This window comes from Aythya marila (assembly GCF_965140915.1).
Source record: "Aythya marila genome assembly, chromosome: 8".
In the NCBI taxonomy this organism is placed as follows: Eukaryota; Metazoa; Chordata; class Aves; order Anseriformes; family Anatidae; genus Aythya; species Aythya marila.
In genome coordinates, this window is record NC_139049.1 from 24920814 (window position 1) to 24942398 (window position 21585).

A 21585-nucleotide genomic window follows, 5' to 3' on the forward strand; every position below is an offset into this window, starting at 1 on the left:
CACTGATGCACTTATGCCTGCAGGCAGTCCCTTGGGAAATTTTACTTGCAGCTGGTTTAGGCTCTCTTGTCCTATTGGACTCATTCACGCAAAGGAACAAAATCTGATGGCAATAGCTGTGTTAGGAAGCCAAGCTGTTATCAACACTTATGGATCAGAACTGGGTGCCTGGTCTGCAGGAGATGAGAACTGCCCAAAAGCCACAAGCTACGCACCTATAGGGGAAAGAGCATTAAAACAGGGATCAAAAGAGAAAGTTCCATACCTGTGAAAATCCAACTTTCAACTTATTGTTTCTATGACCATATTTATTGTATAGGTTAGAGGTTGTATGTTTTCAATTATTTTTTTTCTTCCACATTTGATTATTAAAACAAAGCCCCATCTCTAATGAACTGAACTGATTCAGGAAAATGCAGGTACAAACCATTTCTACTCATGTGAACATTGATCAAAATGATCAAAGCTGACCTTCATCCTCCTTCTGCAAACCTAGATCTCCAGAAAAAAAATGCTCATACATCTTCAACCCAACGGCTCCTGTTTAATCCATGCATTCAGGAAAGCATCAATAGAAGTTAACTGGATTTCCTAAGAGATTATCAAGTTTTATTTTTATAATGTTTCTTCTGTACCCTATTAAGCTTACATGTTATCAAACCTTAAAGCCCTCTGCACGAGAAAGTTGAAAGAAAATGCCTCTAGCTTCTACTGATTCTAATGGAATTTGTCATTTGAAAGGAAGGCATTGTCTCCAGAACGTGTAGAACACTTCAATTAGATTAAATGATTTAAGTATATACTATATCCATTTTTTTTCGGAAGTGTATAATATTAAAGGAAGACCAAAAGATCATCAGGCATATGGGCTTCTTGCAAAAGAAATCCATCTGCACTGAACAGTACTTTGAAGATCATATATTTTAAAGCTAGAAAGTAGCTAACTGATCATATTTCACAATCTACCATCAACTAAACACACAAAAAACCACCTCCTTAAGGCAATGCCCCTTCACAAAAGCAAACAACCAACCAAAAATCACCAAAAAACAGAACTTTTAAGAAAATATTTTGATTTCAAAATACTCTGTCAGGGAAAATACACCAGTCTTTAACCATCCCCTCAAGGATTTATTTATTTATTTTAACATCAGTGTAAAACTTCTTGGTTTGTCTCTATTAGGCCCTCCTGTATTATGTTGAAAAGTATCTCATTTTTTTCATGTTACCATATTTCTGAAGTATGGACTCAGATCATAGACCGATGGGTCCCCACATACATGTATTGTCTCAGATCACATCATTCCTTCACCTGCTGTTACCCTAAAACTAAGCTCCAGGACACTCCTGCCATATAGCAGTTTTTCTAATTCTCTTTTCATTCTTGTGCTTCTTCAGAATGGGACAAACCCATGCCAAACACAAATGTTTGCACACCTATGGAATGCGTTTGTCTGACTGTCTTTTGAGAAACTGAATTTTTTTGAATATTCCTGTCAACAAGTAATAAGTTTTGAGAGACCCAAAACATAAAGAGCTTAATTAAGTGATAGCATGGACCAAAAAAAAAAAAAAAAAAAATAGGGTTCTTAGAATATCGATCTAGATTTTTTTCAGACAGGAATCAGACATAAATCTGAGATAAATTCAGTGTTCAAAATATCCTGGTTGGCTGGATCAAGGCTGCTGTGGTTGTCTCCTCCTCCAGGTTCAAGATGAAAAAGTAGTTGACTGAGTTCTTCTAAGGTAGTAGTCATTTGACTTCCATGGGAATTTATGAATCCTCAGCTGTGTTGTTACCGTTAACAAGAGCTGACAGTTAAATGCATTTCATTAACAGAAACTAGAATGAGAATGACAAGACTTTAGCAGATCAGATCTGTAATTGAAAGGGTGACCAATGTAAGGAATAAGAACTGTCTGCTGGGATTGTGCTTGCTTCTTACCCATACCAATAACAGTGTACATCTCCTGGATGCGACTTGTCTTTCTTTTACACAAGTTAGCAAAGCATCAGCAAGATGGAGATGTCAAGAGGAAGCCTATGTGAACATCAGTTCCTCCTCTCATGTCAACAGAAGATCTAAAAGTAAACCTTACTGGAAGAATTAAAAACAAAAAAAAAGATTTTAGCAGCTGAAAACGCACAGAAGATTTGCTAAGACACAGCAAAAAGTGAAGGAGATAGACTGGCAGTTTGTCAATTGATTCTTTTCAGTCTTGGAAGAGCAGACAGAAGATCTATCCAAGGACAACTGCTGGGGTAAAAACTTGCTGAGAGTGCTTGCATGGAATGGATATTCTAACTGTGTAGCTTCCTCACTAGCAAGCACTGCCAGAAGATTGACTGAGCCTTGAACATCTGTGGATTTCCAAAACCTACTGAACAAAACTATCTCCAGCTGCACAAAAAGACAATTTAATACAGATGTAAAACAATGGGTTGAACCATAATACTGATCAGCTGCAACAGGGTAACAAAAATCCCAGAGCTAGAATTGAAATGATGCTTACACTGGGAGATGGGTAGAGCTCCACAGTTGCATCCAACCAGTGAAGAACAGAAGAACATGCTGAAGAAACACCTTTTGGGTCAACCTTCCTTTGCAAACCTATCCAAAATCACTGAAAGCTCCCTTCCACAGCTTCACTAAATCTAGAGAAATCCCGGTATCAGTTAATAAATGAAAGTTCTTTAGCCTGATTGTATAGATTTCTATTGTGTTCCCTGCCACTAACCAGAGGGGAGTGGAAAAAACACAAATATAAATATATATATATATATATATATAAACCAACATTACTCATCCTATTATATTTAGTACTTTGTCTTCCCCTGCTCTAACAGCTTGTTTGATTGCCTTGTCCACCTGCTGTGCCACACTTTAACTCTGAAAGCACTTTGTGAAAGTGAGGATCACTTATGATGCACTTGTACAGCAGCCAACAGAATAGGATTGTGGTTTCTGGTCAACACCACAGCATCAATGCATCATCACTCATCTAAGCATTCAGGCTGCCTTGCTGGCCTGATGCAATTGAAATCAATATACAAAATTTATTATTAATAATATAATATACGGCCAACCTGGGTTACTTTGCACACTTTCGCTACATCCTTCTTGAAGCTCTTGAGATTCCCAGAGATGAACACAACGTTATCACAAGCCATTCCTTAACGTAGCTTACTCACTGCTTTACACAGCCAGGTCACAGCTCAGCCCATTCCACAATTAGCGACCAGTTTTTTTTACAAGGAAAACCCGTTCCCTCACCCAGCTGTTACTTGGAGAATCAAATGCAAGGCCTCTGTCTCCCTTTCTTCCCACAGGCATCGCACAGGGGCACCATGGAGAAGTTCAGGCTTTTCTTAGAACCAACAGAGCTGGCAGGCTCCTGGGATCAGTGCTACGTTAGCTTCAGGGTGTTGGGAAGCTCCATCCTTTCACAAGCACTTGGATATCTGAATGGCAGTGATGAAAGGGAGGGGGGCAGCTAAGCTCCCCACCACCACCACCACAGCATTCCAGCATTATTAGAAATCCAGCTGTTCTCTACAAACAGGCAGGATTTACTGTTCATACTTTGGTTAAAGAGACAGATGAAATTCCCCTTCCCCATCCATTATCATTGTATAATCTATACAATTCATCAGCTCAATGGCTGTGTCAGTAAAGAAAAGGGAAGGAGAGCATTAGTATTCAGAGCACACGCACCACACAAGACAGCAGGTTTATGATCTGCGCAACCTGAAATAAGCTCTTCTCTTCCCTGGGGACCTGGGTTAACACCAAGTAGCTGCACGTTAAGTTGTGAATCCTTCTATTAATATACATCCTTTCCAGCCTGGAAGGGTGAGAAGAGGCAGAATACCTGTCCCACTCACACTGGCAGAGATGGCTACTGCATTTATGGTTTCAGCTGTGACCAGAAATGTCACTTCCATCCCTTTCCTGACCCCAACCCCTCCATGTCAGCAGAGCACTCTTCCTCCAGCTCCCAGGCACCAACCAGGCAAAGCCATCAGCTGTCAATCAGCTGTCACATCTGCCTCCTCCCAGGCTATCCTGACATCCCCCCTCTGCCTGGCACCAGGGGCTGCAGGGAAGAGGTAATCTGCTATGAGATTAATTGCTCCCTCTGCCGTGTCAGCACACTTATGTTGGCTGTTGTATTTAAAGGGGGTGGGGAGAGAAATGGATTTCATGGGCAGTTTTTCACCGCATGTCACAGGACATAACAGTTGCATGGAAACAGCTCGTCTCCAGCCCCTGACACCATAAAGCCCCAGTTCTCCAGAGCAGTATAGGCACGTTCAGCCACCCAGGTTGTTCCCAAGCAGTAAAAATAATCATTTGTACCTACTAGTAAACAATAGCCCTAAGAAACGGATCATACATGCAAGATTACTCTTGAACACACCAAAAATGACCCAGGAAATCAGCAGTCACCCCTGTCCTCCGTCTCCAGGGCCTCTGGAATAACTGCACCACTACCACCTAGATCTCAGGCTCCAGCTTCAAAATTACTTTAAGCCCATTACACCCAAGATGCCACTAAAAAAGGATCTATCCCCACTCATTTCTCCCTCCTGTCATCGTTCCATTTTCCTGCCTGCACAGGGAGCCAACTGAGAACTGCTTTGTCAGGCTGGTTTTCTGCAGGATCAGTCCTTTTCTGGCTCATAGCACTGCCACACAAGACCCAGTCCTGGCACAAAGGAGATGACAGGGATGCATGGCCAGGAGGGAAAAGAGAACTGAACTGCCCCTTTGGGTGCCAGCACATGCTTTCCTTAGCTTAAAATAGTTGTGAAACAGTGGTCTCCAATCTCTCTCTACTTCAGCAGAAAAGACTTGTGTACTAGTAGCTAAATTAAAAGTTTCTTTTACACATGCAACCTAAATTTTTAGATGAGCACCAAGACTATTTTTCAAGGGCTTGTGAACTCCTAAGACTCAACACTTAGCCATGTTTCTTTGGAGAGAATCCACCTATGATGATTAACCAACCAAAACTGTATCGTCTGCAGACAGAACACTGGGTGCATCACCTGGGAAGGGCGAAAACAAGATTCTTCTGTGTCACAAAGATGTGCAACAGCCAACATGCTGACCAAGACGTATGAGTGAGAACTTCAGGCAGGCACCTTCCTTTACACACATCAGAAGTGATGCACATCATCAGATTATTTAATGCTGTTAATACAATATGTATGTTAATACAAATGTTATTAGTACAATATTGTTTTAGATAATGGATGCTTATTATTTAGATTTGTCTCAGGATTGTTTTCCTTTTACATGACACTGCCCTTAGGACTAATATTATAAATTATACAGCAAGCTGCCATCATTTTAAGTGCTGCAATTTAAAAAGAAAAAAAAAAAAAAAAAAAAAAAAAGAAAGAAAGAAAGAACAGCTGTCATGGAGGAAAAGAAAACAACAAAAAACAACCTATACAAACATTCCCTTAGGCTGCTTTTGTTTTCCTAATAACTTGGATGGGGTTTCCCTCTCCCTACCCACACAGCCTGATTTGGAACAGGAGTACAGGATGTCTACACTGATATGTAATAAACCCTTCCACCATAAACTGAAGGTGAGTACTGAACCATCTGCTTGCAGAACATCATGCAAATGGACCAGAAGCAAGAGGACTCTTACACAGGCAACAGGAGTGATCACTGGCTGCTGGTTATCTGTGAATGGCTGCAACTTCAGAAAACACCAGGGTCTCTGTCCACAAAGCTTTTCTCTTAGCTGCCTTCCCTGACAGGTGGCAGGTAAGCAGTTTGTCTAGGTAAGTAGTCATTGCTTAAATAAGGGGGAGTGGAGTTGAAATGTTAGCCATGATGAAAAATATTCTAAAGGTACTACTTGGGGTGAAACAATCCAAAATGGGGATACAGACTAAGCACATGCTGGACATTCCTGTGCTCATGGATAGAAGATAAAACACCTTTCTCTTTCTCCCTCTTTAATCTGTTCCCCTAAAAGGACAAGTAGGTGCTCTCATCAATGCAAAATTTGAGCTCATGGTCATTTCTACAGAAAAATATTTATTCCCTTGATTTATAGATTACATTTTTTCACTTAATTGTTGCAAAGACAAACCCTGTTGGTGTGAACAGGCACTCAAATATACCCCAGTAAAGCTAAAATACAAAGTAGCCTGGTTGTGTTTCTGGACCAACAGAAGCGTCTAGGATCTCTTAAGGAGTCAGGAGAGCATAGTTGAGTTGCTCCATACTAGACAGAAGCCAGGACAGAAATCTCTTCCAAGGTGACTCACAAAGTGAGGGAGGGATGGAGGATTCTAGTTAAGGAAGAACTTCGTTCAACAACCCTGACAGCACAAGGACAGCTTGAATCCCCACGTAAAGCCTGGGTGTTGGCAGGGCTTCAGGCAGTCCTTACATCCCAGGACGGGAGCGTACAGCAGGGCTGGAGCTGAGCTCAACCTCATCAACACTCCAGGTTCTGGGATCCGCTCCAGATGAATCCACAACAACTCAGTGATACTGCTGGCAGGACCCATACGATGCAGACAAAGGCAACAGCATTCATGCCAAGCTTTGGCTGCTCTTGATTTCTGCAAGGAACAATACCTTTTATTTGGGTCAGTAATTTATGTTAAGGAGGGAAAACTAAAAGGGCGAGGTAAGGGGAAGATAGCCCACAGAAAAATCGCACATGCTCCTGAGTCACAGATGTCCCTGCAAAAGACACTGCTGAGCGCTTCCCTGGACTGGACCTTCAGCAAAGGAGTGGTATCATTAATTTCATTTGGGAGAAGGGAGGAGACAAAGCTTTGGGAATTAGAAGCTGGACTGTCCCCACTGCTAGCAGTTATGCAAGCATTTTCAACACTACACAACATCTGCTGGGATAAGCACCCCACTGACACTATCCTGCCCATGCTGTTACTGTGAGTCAGAATCCTGCTGGCAACTGCTGGAGGACTCTGGTGCAACTGCAGCTAGGTGCAATGCCTGTTAGAAGCTAACGCCATGCCATGTATAGGCAGGTGCCTGCAGACTGCCAATAATAATAATGATAATAATAATAATAAAAACAAACAAACAAAAAGTTACAGGCATGTCTTGCACCTGTCTTTGAAAATAGCTCAGAAAACCATACCAGCAGATGGCACTTGCGAATACACCACATACTTCTTGGGTTGTGTCACAGCAAGGCTTTCTGAGTCTGGCAAATAGCCTTTCTGAGCAGCCCTCCAGTCTTCTCTATCAGTTCTTAAATGCCATGGATTGTGGCCTGGCAACTGCTGTTGAAGTGGTAGAGCTCAGCTCATTATAACATTAGGCAGAGACCCACTCAGCATGTTTCTCCCTTCCCTCACTTGCAAAACTAACAATAAAACACTGCTCTCATTGCACAGGTATATTTAAAGATAACATTTTTCTAAACAATATTGCTTGGTATCTACATAGTGCCTCAAAGCAAAGAAACACACCATGTTTTTTTACACAAACTAATAAATGTAGCTGTACAGCTAATCTTGGTTAAGAGATATAATCTTAGATATTATTCCTCAACTGCAGGTGGGGAAACCAAAACAAAGACCTATAGTAAATAAGCTGAAGTTAACTGCAAGTCATCTGAAAAATTTAAAAAAAAAAAAAAAAAAAACACAACACACCCACAAAAAGAACACAAAAACACTGGAGACTGCTCCTTCATTTTTTATTTTATTTTATTTTTTTTTTACTATGAGCAAGAGCTCAAATCACCAGAGATACAAGCTAGATGAGAGGAAAAAAAGAAAAAAGCCCAATATATTTACTTAACTGAAAGTAAAGCAAAAACACAAATAAGATTATTCTGACTTAAGATCTGCTATTCAGGAGGGTAGGAGAAGAAACACACACCTGAACTAAATGAATTTTAATTGCAAATACAAATACATCCTAGATGATAAAAATATGCAAAGATGAAGTCAGTGAAGGTCAAGAATAGGGCCCTACATCAATACACACAAACGTTACTCAGGTACAAAACTTCGACTCACTTGGCTGGGACTCATAAGTTGGGTGCTTATTCTCTGCATAACAGCTCAAAGGTAATAATCACAAATGGTCCTATTTAAATAGAAAATAAATAGCCCTGTCTCTTTAAGAACACCATGTCTCATTCTCAGTAGAATAATGGCAGATATAAAAAAGCTATGATTTCAATATTTCTTGTTATGACTTCTCTCCCCGCTCATCTAAAAATAAAAGGCTACTGTCTAGTCCCAGATCAATCTAACTAAAAGAGAAGGGTTCACTTACAACAACAAAATAGCAGCTCCAACACTAGTTACGTATTCATCACATGTGGAAATGGTCCCATAATACTGCCTTCAAGCCTTTGCAACAAGTTGTATTAAATTAGGTTGGGTTTAGATTTTTTTTTTCCTTGTACCAAAAGCAAAATAAATATAGCTTTATTTAATGCTACTAAAAGGTTCAGATTCAACTGGAACCCCAAGGCATGTGGCTTTGTTGTTAAAGCACATATACTGACTCTATTGATTGGTGCAGTCCTCTGTGCAAGAGAATTTGTCACATCAATAGCAACTGAAAAATACTCAGGAGCTGTAATATGGTTTAAATGAGCAGTTACCACATCAATATAAAGAGCATTTTCAATGGCAGTAGATAGGAATGCTTTTGCAAGCCTGGTATTTGTTTTAAGATAAAGGATGACAAATTTCTTATTTATTTTTATTTTTTTTAAACCCAAGGAAGCTTTTTTAACTAGTAGTGAGCAAAACAGGAACCACCTTAACTGTTCCGTGATCATAGCACTATGAGCAATAAAAGCACAATGGAAAGAAAATTTCCAAGCAGGAAAGGAACAGCAATGATGTAAGCCAGATGGAAGTAAAGGCCAGATAAAACCTTTGCTACTCATTTGCCTCCCCACTCTTTCCTATTGCTCCTGACCACTGCACACTTGTATCACAGCTGAGGATCCATGCTTGACTTTGCTTTTCAGGACCCCAGCCCAGCACACTGCACAAGATCTGCAAAAAAAAATAAATGTAAGTGTACACAGGAGAAAGACTGGCACAGAAAATTTCTGAGCAGTCCTCAATGCTGAGCGGGAGCTGGGGGACAAAAAGCCTTCTGCCATGCCTCATCCCCTCCCACATCCACGTGGAAGAAAGTAATATAAGGGAATGGGTGATATTAAATGTGATCTAGGCAGGGGCAGGAAGAGCCTCAGTGCCCTGAATCTAAATTAAGAAGACAAGCAAGGTGCAAGAGGGGCCACTGAGAAGTCCATGAAGCTCACAGCAGCCTGAAGGATGCAGCCTTTCCTGCAGCAGGGCAGGAGCTGAATGGCCTTGGACCAGAGGAGACAAAGTGCTAGCACTTACTGTCTGAGGACAAACCAGACAAATATGAGGAAGACAAACCCACTGCACTTTAACTAGGAAGAAATCCCATCAGCTCAGGAAACGTCTGAAAAAAGAATCATGGAAAACTGATAAAGTACCTGGGGGAAAGCACAATGAGCATCTTTAGCTCTTACCTTTCCCTTGGCACCATCCACTGCTGCGTTGGTGGACACTAGGCTTGTGAGGTCTGGCAGCATGGCTGTTCTCACAGACCCTTTGAGGCGTACAGCCTCTGCTTTGGTCATAATGGAATTGAAAAAAAACACACCATAGGAAATTAAAAGCAAGGAACAAATCTCCATTTCATGGGATTGAAAAATCCCTGTTTTTCAATACTAAGAAATAGTGCTCTATTTTCAGGGGATGGAACATACTCTAAAAATACACCAACTCAGGAAAAGCATAATTCTCCCTCAATCGCATCCTTTCATACCATGGGTTAATGTACCACCAATATTTCTGTCACTGCAACAAAATCCCACTGAAGGAAGACGAGAAGCGGCATGTGCTGCAAGTTTGAAGGAGATGAGAAATTTCACACTATCCTGATATCTTCTGGGTAACTGCTTATTTTATGATGACTAATAGGCAATTACTATGGTAATACTGCAATACAACATGTGTGAGGTTTGGGAATGAGAAATTATAGGTAACTACTTTGGACTCATTTCTATGGTAACAAAAAGTAATTGTCATTAAATACCAGTTATATTGCGGCTGTACCTGGTAATTATAGATTTTTTATGCCCAGTAACATAAATAAAACCAATAAATTTATTCAAAAGGTCCATGATTGTTTACTTATACGTTGTTATATAGAATACACAATGACAAACGCCTAATTAGGAAAAATAAACTCCATCGAGAGCTTCATCTTGTCATCTGAGATGGATACTCTGTTTTTCAATTCAAGGCAACGCATGCGTTTCACATGCATGAAATGAAGCTAAGGAAAACCTTCCCACCAGAAAAATAGATGAAAAATAATCGAAAGATTTTATGCAAATGACAAGATGCACATGAGTAACCATGTCTCCCAATTAGACAAGTTGTAAGAACGAGATGGTGTGTGCAGCCACTGTGAACATACAGGCACGTATGTAGGTATAAGCATATACCCCAAAAATGTTATAATCAAAAATCAAAATCAGCCATTGCAATGTCACAACATACAGTTCTAATTTAAAGCTAAACCATTTTGGATAAAGTTCACTTATACTTTTACTGTTGAATGACCCTTCTTCTATTACATGTGAACAGGGATGTTGAACTTGGACTGCTAGTTACAGAAATAAAGTCTACAGAAACTTATTTAGGACCAATTTCAACTGTTTCATTTGATCTGAAGGCAAATTTTCTCTTTACGTTTCAGACTCTTTAAAACTGACCTGAAGAAAAAAAGGCCAGTTCTTAAACAGATCGTGCCATTAGCAAACAATGACTGTCCATATAAAATGCTGAAATTATTCATTTAAAGTGTTTCTCTAGCCTTTCCCTCTCCTTTTTTTTTTTTTTTCACTTCAAAAAAAATAATTGCAAAAGTCAGCTCACTTCTACAAACAGTTTCAAGTCTTCATGAAACTATATTTTGAGGGGCACAAAATATACCACTTGTCCAAAACATTTAATCTCCAAACTGCTCTCGGTGCCATATGGACTCTGCCACCATTTACAGTGAATTTGGTTTTCCAGTTCTGTTAGGGCTGGCCTCCTTTCCATCCAGCAAATTGTTTTGCTAACCCCCCACAACAGCAAGAAAGTAAAGATTGTGGTGACTTCTAAAATGTCGTACTTCTCACTAAAAGAAGAAAGAATTAGAATTGGTGTGTGCCTTCTTTCTCCCATCCACACAAACTCTGGAAGACCCTACAATCAAGCTAGAAAAATATTCTAGTGATGACAGACTAGAACATTTCAGCTAATTAATGGCTTTAATTTACAGAAGGGTGACACTGTCACAGCTTACCGATCAAAAGCAACACAAATGCCAAGGGTGGGCCTTCGTGGGTCATGCAACAAAGCCTTTAGAGAAGTCAGGATATTTCAAGTGCCTCGTCATGGCATTTCTGTGATACCTCGGTGGAGAGCTGCCCAGACTAAGAAACACATCCCTTTCGGTGCCAGTATGGGGTTTCATCTCCAGAAGGTGAGGCTGACAAATTGGAACTAATCTAAGACAGTGTGGTACAGTCATCTCGCCTGCAGGGACACATTTCAGCATTCAGCTGCAGAATGCCAGCTTAAGAACAAGCTCTCGATAAAGGAAAGTTCAGGCCAAGCCTGGGGATGCACGACTTTTAAATCAAGAACACGTTTTTTTTTCCTAGCCTAACCCCACCTCCCCGGGGACGGTAATAGATTCAGAAGATGATAATGCTATAGCACAAGCTGAGAGAAAAGTCAAGAAATCTCTCTTTGCAGCAGTAGTTTTCCTTTACTTCCTAAAACTGTTTCACAGTTTAATCCATCAGAGGAATGGAGAAATTCAAAAATATACTTATTTTTTGCCATGTTCTTTTGTGAAGCAAAAAAAAAAATAATAAAATAAAATAAATCAAGTCATGCCACATCCCCATCAAAAAGAGTCTTTCAATTTGGATGAGAGCTGAGGACAAATTACCAGCCAGAACAGAGGGCCAATCTGGTAAAGAACCACAGTTTCAGCTAGGACAACCTACGGCTTACTCCTATGCAATTTAATTAACTAGCCCATGTAGCATAACTTTTTTTACCCATTGTCTGTAAAGCCAGTTACACTTAGAAGTACAGCAATACCAGGCTTTAAAGAACTTCAAGTAGGAGATCAAGCCTGTCTTCCTCTTTTCGGAGAGACCCTACATCCTTGGACATAATAAACAGCAGGTCCCGATCATTATTCTGTATGTTAGAAAGAGCTGGGTAGAGTGTGGCAAGAAAAGGACTGTGGAGCTTTTTTCACTGAAGAAAGAGTGTAGTTCAGTAGTTATATTCACAGAAGGGTATGGTGCTAGCAAACCAGCAAACAGCTAGTGCTGCAAGCAGGAACAATCCCAATTAGGCATTCAGCACTTTGGCTTGCAGGTGAATTTACACTCTGAGGGCTCTGCTTCTCTGCACCTAACATTTCAGACAACTCCAGCCAGCTCTGATCTATTGTAGCATAGTTTCCCCATGAATTTCCATTTCTTCACTCTTTTTAGAGAAAAAAGATGGATGAAAGCAAAAATTAAATGTTCTGATTTCTAAACAGTCAGAAATTTCACTGCAAATGAAGTCTAGTAGAGGTGATTTCACCAGCTCTCTTGGTTTGTGTACATAAGCAATAGATATAGAGAGATCCATATTAGTTCATTTTCTATTAGAAGATTTATGCTCTAAAATTACAACCAAATCACAACTTCTATTTTTTTCCCCAAAAAAACTGTGTAGACTTCCCAAACATTCTAAATTAGAGAGGAGGCTTAACCAGTCTTTTAGCCTCATAAGGCACGTTGCCTTTTTATTCCCAACTCTATGCATCTACAAACACACTTCTCAAACACTTGCATATACTTGAATACATCAGTAAAGTTTAGCACCTTGTTTCCATACATCCTGTTATACAGAAAATTGATATTCATTTCCATGACCCACCATTTTAGATCCACCTCAATGTACGTGCAACAAATAAACAACCTTCCTCACAGATGTTCCTGTGCCTTGAGCACTCGTGCTTTATAGCTGTGATATTAAACTCACTTGTTGCTGGTTATGAACATTTCACCACAAGAAAGTCTCTGTAGAATCACAACCCATTTGGCCTGTTCTCTTGAGAACGAGCAACAATTTATAGATAATAAACAATTATTGGTATTATTGTTGCAGTTTTAGCTTAAACTCCTAGACCTCAGTTTACAAGCACTCAAAACAAAGGAAAACAGGTTTCAGAGAAGAGCACAGGACCCACACAATCCACAAGAGTCCTGCATCTCCAAAAGGCACAATGAAGAAAATTCCACCAGCCAATTGTTACCATATTGTCCTGTGTAAATGAGTGATTAGTTTCTGTCCAGAGAACACAAGAACTAGCATATCCCATCCCTTCTACAAGAACTGCTGACACATTCAGGCTTTTAATGGTGCTCACTACGCCTGGGATTTCAGAGGACAGCCAAGTGCATCCAACAGTACACTTTGCCAATTGTACAAAGCTGTGTGCTGGTGGGGTAAAAGAAACTCTCTCACACTGGCGGGAGATCAATTTACAAACTCAAGCATGAGGTTTAATTACCCATTTCATTATCTTAGCTTGCATAGCTCTGAATGTGCACCTTCAATGAACCAAAGAAACAGTCAGTAGCTGCTGCTTTGAGAAAGAGGGAGATAACAGGAAGTAGAAGTTCAAATGACTAAAGCTGCTCTCGCTGCCTATGGCACCACAAACCTTGTTTGCAAAACAAGGAGGATTGTCCCCAGATGATACACCTGTGTTATACCATGCTGCACTGAGGAAATCTGAAAGTCCTATTTATGTGCTAATCCGAAAAAAGACCAAAAGAGATGAAACAGTCTTATCTAACCAATCACATAGAAGCCACAGAGCTAAAATTTCAAATACTAGCAATTGATCCTTAGAGACTTTTTTAAAAAATTTATCCAGCAAATTCAGGCAAGTAAATTGTGATGTGCTTGTGGATTTTGTATGAGCAGGAAATAAAGTGTTTGCTGTAAATTATTCACTCAGCCCTAGTTAACTACAATGCCGGCACATTACTAGGCTTTTTAATATTCTTCTCAAGATAATAGGTAGCATTTTGCTTATTATCCTGTTTTTAAGTTATTAGTTACATTAGGCTTTTTGTAAACAAAGTGAAGAATTGCAAGAAAATCAAATGCTTTTCCAACTACTTCATTAAAAGTCCTTTTAGTTCAGAAGGGTTGAAATTTCTGCATCTCATAAAAGGCTGAAACAATAGCATATCATCAGCAATTCCAACTGAATTCACATGCCTTTTTATAATACTTGGGTTCCCAGATGGCTTTTCAGGTTATGAGCCATATACGTGTCTAAAGCTACATGTCTCCGAAAAGGTATAAATAACAATGCAGGAGAAAAACCTACAGGGCAGGAGAATTTATGGTATGAAAAGAAAGCTACTTAATTGCAACTGGAGTTTCCTCAGTGCAAGGCACCTGCACCACAGTAATGTAGTGTGACATGGTACAGCCATTTAAGGGCTTTATTCCCGTAAACTGACATAGAATTTATGATAAATTTGAGATGCCACTACAGTGATATTGCTCTGCTTTTGGATTACTTGAGTTGAGGGAGTATCAGTGTAGCTGGAGGGAGACCATGTATCCTTGGAAGTTTCACATATAAAACATGTACATAAACAACGTGAAATTACCCAGGTAATTCTCTACTACTTCAGTTTAGTAAGAAGCAAAACATAGGAGGGCTAAGAACCACATATCAAAACAAAGAACAGAACCAGCTACACCAAACTGCATCTTTTAACTTCTTCCTCAATGGTCTCCCCTTCCACACAATAATCCAGTTTTATTCTGCTTAGCAATGCAATACCTAATTAGATCAAAGCTCAAAGTAGCCTGGCTTCAGCGTACTGTGTTTAGTCTTGCACTGTAAGCAAAACCACGTACAGTATATTACAGTTCTCTGAAGAAGCCCCTGAGAAATATGTGGTAGATGTAATTGCCCCCACAAACAAATCATCAGCTAATCAACTGCTTTTCATTATCACCTCCAGCAGCACATCTATTTTGTAAATAAACACATTAAGAGCAAACAATTTTAGGGAAAACAAAAGATTATCTGAATACATTCTCAATAGCGGAGGAGGTAAAGCAGTTATTCAAATACTAAAAGGAAGCAAAATTAGCATAGGGTGGATGATTATTCCATTCCATGTATCACTATCTATTACAGTACAATAATAGTTTGAAATCTGTGACTTTATAATAGATGATCTGGGTAGTTGAAGGAAACTGTGATTGACTGACACATTTACATAGAGGCTGATGAGCAGCATAATGAATGCATTCATAAAACACAGCTAAGGTCTAACTCTAAGCTGACTTTAGCTCCCATATCTACAGGTGGGTTGCAGAGCAAATATCCTGCTGCCTTGGAGAGTTGCCCTCTACCTCCTGAAGCAAGTAAATTTGTCATTGAGTCCCCTTATTCGATGGGAACTTCAGAAAGCTTACAGTCATGTGAAAACCTCCACTTTAAGAGAAATGAAATGAAACTAGCCATACAGTGACAAAACAGGACAGGGTATATAAGGTAGATATAAAAATATGCAAATTCATAGTCCACACCATACCTGTAATTTCCTAGGTATACTCCATCAGGATTGAGCATAGGTGCAATCTTGAATACCAGGTGGTCTCTCAGTACTTTTGCAATAGGATGCTGGCTCACAAGGAAATCAATTATACCTGAGAAAAATGAAATGTGAGTTTGAAGAGGGAGGTTTACAGCGTCAACAGTTTCCAGGTATTTATACGAAAATTCACACAAACAATTAAAATGATCATTCCTCTTGATTCCTGGCAACACCCCTTCTTCCAGCAGAACCACTTGCAATAATTTGGCCCTTTTCACCTTCTAAAATACTCCAGAAATAAAAACTTTAAGGATAAATAACTTTAGTCCCTCCTGATAACACAAGTACAGTATAGACAAAATATCAAATGCAGCCAAGCTTCCACGGAGGGACAAGTTACTGCTCATCAGTTGAGCCACAATAACAAAACATCCCTCCTTGTAAGTGGTGAAACGGTGATGTAAAAATTACTTCTAACACCTCACGTAGCCAACACATCTGTGGGCTCATACTCAGTTCACTAGTAGCAATTTGTTGAGCTGAGGCACCTCAAAATTTTTTTGAGCATGTGTCTAGACCTACCCTTGATACGTGAACACAGGGATCAGGTCATCTGAATGTGTAAGAGTTATAAGATGTCCCACTATTTCTGGGAGAGTTACATAAACTCTATACCAGGCACAGGGGAAACTGTGGGGTTGTTAGACTAGAATTGATAAGGTCAGATTCTTCACTTGCTTTACACCTGTTAAAAACAGGAGTAACTCCACTTCAACAATGCAGCTCCCTTACCCTAGAACCAAGGCAAGCGATGGGGGAAACAGATCCTAAGTGCTCTTCTGCAGGGCACAGTCAGCACCAGATCCCACAGGAGCTCTTGCCTCCGGGCCCAGTGCTCAGGAGCAACTGAACAACCCTGAGCTCCCAGGCTGGAGCAGGAGGCAGGCTGTTGGATTCATTGCTTATTCTCCCACTGAGTTGGTACCGACAGAAATAGCTTCCAGGGAATGAATGTCTGGATAAATTGAGTTCCTGTGTAATCTCAGGACACCCACAGATAGGTCATGACAATTTGCTATTTATTGTGAGGTCCATCCTGTGAAGCAGGAACCATTTACTGAATTTCCCCAGAATAAATCAATCACTATGCTCTAGTAACTGGATAAAATTAAGCAGAGGGAAATTAAGGCTGATCATCAGTAAAATTTCACTAATGGCAATCTCTATTAGACTGTGGAATTGTCTCTCCAGGGGAAGAGTGGAACCCCGTCATCAGAAACGTTTAGTGCTGGACAGGGCAAAGCCCTAGGGAGTAGATATAACAAGCAGTAATTCAGCACAGAAGAGATGGCATGGCTGACTAGCTGACTTCAGAAAGTTTACTATAGACTTGATTTTTTGATGCAATCAATACTTTTACAAACATACAAACTAAAACCCAGGTACACGCCAGGTTAAACACACTTGCTTGTATCTTGGCTGAAGCACACAATAAAAATGGGACCAAAATCTCACATTCTGGACTGCTCCTTCATTTGGCCTATTTCCTAAGGCCCACTTTGTGTTTCAAATATTAACAAATCTGAACCAATGCTGTTGTTGGAATGAATTCTAATTTACTGAGGCATAAGTGAGGAAAAAAGAGGTTTGTGAAATATCTAAGATGATCGAGGTATAACTGACTCTAAACATCAGCAATTTTTTCATCTATTAGTGATTAATCCTGAAGAGGAGAAAGTCCCTTTCTGTAAGCAGGTCTTCCACTTGAAAAGAGATTAAACCTGAATTTCTGAGGCAAATTAGCATATACATAATTATATTGCTCAGGAAATGTTTCTGCTGTTACCTCCTCCCAACAAAGGAAACTGAACATCATTCTGCTTTTTGGCTGGTGTTGTGTCTTTTGTTCATTATACAACAGCAAGAACAAGAAGAAACGACAGGGACACAGCTGGACCCCAAATAACCAGGTTGCCTGTATGCAAACATGAAAGACTTAGCTATATTAAACTGCTGCTCTGACTGTTCTCTGGCAGTGTCTAAAACGTAATCCACAGTAAGCACACCTGGAGGGCTCAAAACTACTTAAAGGAATACAACCCTGAGCTTAGGTCATGGCTTCTGGAGACACTACACTGGTTTTAGCTTTAAAGAGCTTGCAACTAGATTCAAAACCCTGAAGCAGTTCATGTCTTCTAAATGACATGGAAGAGTTCATTTCCCAGAGATCAGTATGTCCAGAACATGCTCCACCCAGGTCACACATGAGCTATCACAGAGGCCACAACAGTTGTATAAATGTTGCACTAGGGCTCTGTTAATTTGAAAAAGTATGATCTTCTACTTCACCACAGACCTTGATGGGATATGACTGCCAGGAGATGTGGTGGTGCACCAAGTGGGTACTTGCAACAGCTCTTCATACAGCAGGAGCCTTGGGGACAGCATAATTGCTCTTCATTCACGTGACAACAGGAGAGCCCAATGTCTTGGGGTTTTTCTCTGGCTTTAACCAGTCTTGTCTGGATGCTACTCACTTTCCTTCTGTTACTGCTGCAGCCACACTCAAAGCTTGGCAAAGGCATCACGGTAACTAGAAGCTGCAGTTTTCAGCCTTGCACAGGGAAATACTATTCCTTAACCAAGAACATGCTGTAACATGAAAGGCTCTGTATAAACATGTTCAAAAGTTCTCCAATTAAAAGAAACAAGCCAATATAGCTTGAGTGTTCGCTCTTCACAAAAATGAAGAGGACTGACCTTGGACACTCAACAGCTGGGTGGCAAAAGAGACCCAGCATCTCCCAATATGCCCTCAGTCTGTTAGGAGGTACTGCATTCACAGTCCTCCATTTGAAGGAGATTTACTTTATTTTCTTATTTAGAAGACTATTGCTTAAACCTGAGCAAGTATTACCCCATGATAGAAGAAGCAAGAGAAAAAGAATCGACTCACAGAAATCTAACCTGGACAAAGGCAGTTCCAAAGAAAAAAAGAAGCATCAGGTAAAAATGTACATCTATGTATATGAACTTCACCATACAAATATTGTAAGCATCCAAATAATCAATACAATTAGCATAAACTTTTGTCTTTCAGAGGAATCTGATGGTCTCCAGATCGATAACATTTAAAGTAAAAAAGACAGATATCAGACTATTAAAAAATACCACCCCAGAGAACTTGGTCCTCTTGTTAATAAATCAATACTAACTAAATTTTACAGCTTCTATAATCAGCAAGAGACATATCAGTGTATCTCATTAGGCGGGGGTTAAGAATTTGGCAGCAACCAAAGCCCATTTAATATCATTTACTTCAAGGCAGACATGGCAATACAACAGATGCCCTAATTTATTTGTTGATCTTTGTATTAAAATAACAGTTTGCTGGTAAACAGGAAGGGTAATGATGCCAGTCACCCTTGTTAGTGGCTAATAATTGCTTAATTTGTCCACTAATTGACCTGTGCTACTGTTGAAGCACTGGATCGTGTTGCAGGGCATGAAGTAAACAAGGCCACTGTAATGTTACTTTAGAGAATGACTTCTGGAAATAGAACTACTTATTGCTATAAATTTTCTCTTCACAGATGAGCAGATTAATTGGTCTGCCAATTAGTCTGCTATTAAAGAAAAAAAAGGCTGCCCACAGATTGGTTGGATCTTCAAACCACAGCTCAAGTTTGGGTCAAATGAAATAATCCAATCTGAATCAGTCACATCAGCTATGAAAAATAAGACAAGGATTCTTAAAAAACAAATCTCTACAGCTAGAGATCAAGGAAAACCGCCCAGTAGCTGAGTAATGGCTCTTCAAGCATCTTCAAAATAAAACAGATAACATGATGGAATAGGCCTACTCAAGTACATTACAGTGTGCAAAAGTTCTCCAATGAAAAGAAAGAAACCAATATAGATTATTTTAGTATCTGAAAAGTAATTAAAAAAAATATTTTTCAAAAACAAACAAACAAACAAAACAACAACAACAACATGTAATTGTAGATGCTGCCTGGAACCAGAACAGCTCTGAAATCAGCAGTCAGCCATGACATAAGGAGAGGCTCATCCATAGTCCACAAAAAATCAGCTGTAGTCTTTGCATTAACTTCAAGGAGCTTTTCATAGTTGTTGTGAGGGGACAGAAAGAAAGAACTGAGAACAAAGAAAATAGAAAACAATGCTGACAACTTTAAGCCTTTAGATATGCAGTCATAATGACTCCCAACATTTTAACAGTGGATTTTTTTTATTTTTTTATTTTTTTTTAATCAGTCCTTGGCAAACACAGCTTCACTGAAACTGTGCTAAATCAGGACCAGACCTTCTCTACTTAGAGTTACTTCTCTGTCATTATTCTTTCTTGAGGCTAAACACATTTTCTGGAATTTTCCTTGCCTTCCGCAGCTCAGCACCTCTGCCTACTCCAACACCAGATCCCAGAAATGTCTCTGTCCTAAACCAGCTCGTGGTGCTTCATTACCACTCTCTCCAACCATTTCCTCTCATAACGTGGCAAAGCAACCTTCTCTGCTTACCCAGAAAAAAAATCAGCGGAAATCATGCATATCATGCATTTCCTCAATCAACTGCCTTAAACTCTGTTTAAACTTCCTGCCATCTCCAACACGACCTCTCCATATTTACTCCTTCCAAGGCAATCCCTGTATTACCTTGTTTCTCCCTCACCACATCCTTTCACTGTCTGACAATATGTTTAATAGTATAACTATATAATACATTTGCCCTGTTCTTATTACAGAAAATCTGATTACCACAGATACTAATGCAATATGGCAACTGCTAATGCAAACATATCCTGCCCTGTGTCTAGTATATGCCAAGAAAGAAGTGATTAATATCTTCAGACCCATTTCTTAACATTGAGTAGCTGCTCATGTCCTGCAGTCAGCTTACCATAGCCTGCAGGTTAAAGAACATTAACACAACAATTGTGTATGTTCACTGGAAAAGAGTTCTGGATGCTCATGCTTGTATAAAACTGTTTCTCTGTCCTTTAACAGGGCCTTTCAATAAATACAAAAGGCATAGTTGCACATTTGTAGAAAATAAGAATGTGGGGTTTGTCTTTTTGGGATTTTTTTTTTTTAATGCAATGATAAAAACATACCAGATGACAGGCTATTGTAGCTGCTTAGACCTGTGTTCACAGAGCACAAGCAGTAAATTACAGCAAGGCACTGTTTTGTCACTACTTGGGTGTGAAGAAACTCTTTTGGCCAAGGGGCCCTTGTCTGTTCATCCTTCACCCTATTTCTTGTGGCCATACAGAGAAAAAATGACAGATGAAGGACAATTCTCCAACCCAGCATGGTGGGAAAGGTGTCATACTCACAATGAGCCCTACATCACAGGTCATAGCAATGCCATACCGATGTGATGGCTACAGAATAGGTACCTGTGCTTCTGGTACAGCCTCCAGTGCTGGCCAGTAGGCAGAAACGATAAAATAATAATGTCTCACCTGAATCATTTCCAGCATTAAATACAACAGCAAGAGGTGGAGAAGAGAAAAAAAGCACGAGTGGTGATAAATGAGCAGACCTGGCTCACAGCAGGGTTATTGACATGATCTAATGTCACATTGTCACTGGCATTGTGCCTACATAGGATCATCGCATAGAGTGATCCACAAGAACAGGATCATTGTAGATACTGACTCCACTCCTTCTCATAATGCTGTTCCCCACCTTAATGCCTAAAAACAGATGGCCAAATTTATTTTTATTTTTTTTTTTTTACACACACTGTTTTTAGAAATATGTTTATTGGGACAGAAGGGGGACAAGGAGTTAGAAGTAAAGAAAAAACAAAGGATCTTATCCTAACGTCAGTACAGAA

General features: G+C 39.8%; 1 protein-coding gene across 1 annotated transcript in view; it reads right to left on the reverse strand.

The window, feature by feature from the left end:
* The window catches only part of AGBL4 (AGBL carboxypeptidase 4), a gene marked incomplete at both ends in the record, with an annotated part of 937634 nt that overhangs the window by 185061 nt on the left and 730988 nt on the right, over positions 1-21585 (reverse strand). The window contains one exon of the mRNA XM_082766598.1: positions 15718-15832. Coding sequence (XP_082622724.1) covers positions 15718-15832 — 115 coding nt within the window. The remainder of the gene's footprint in view (positions 1-15717; positions 15833-21585) is intronic.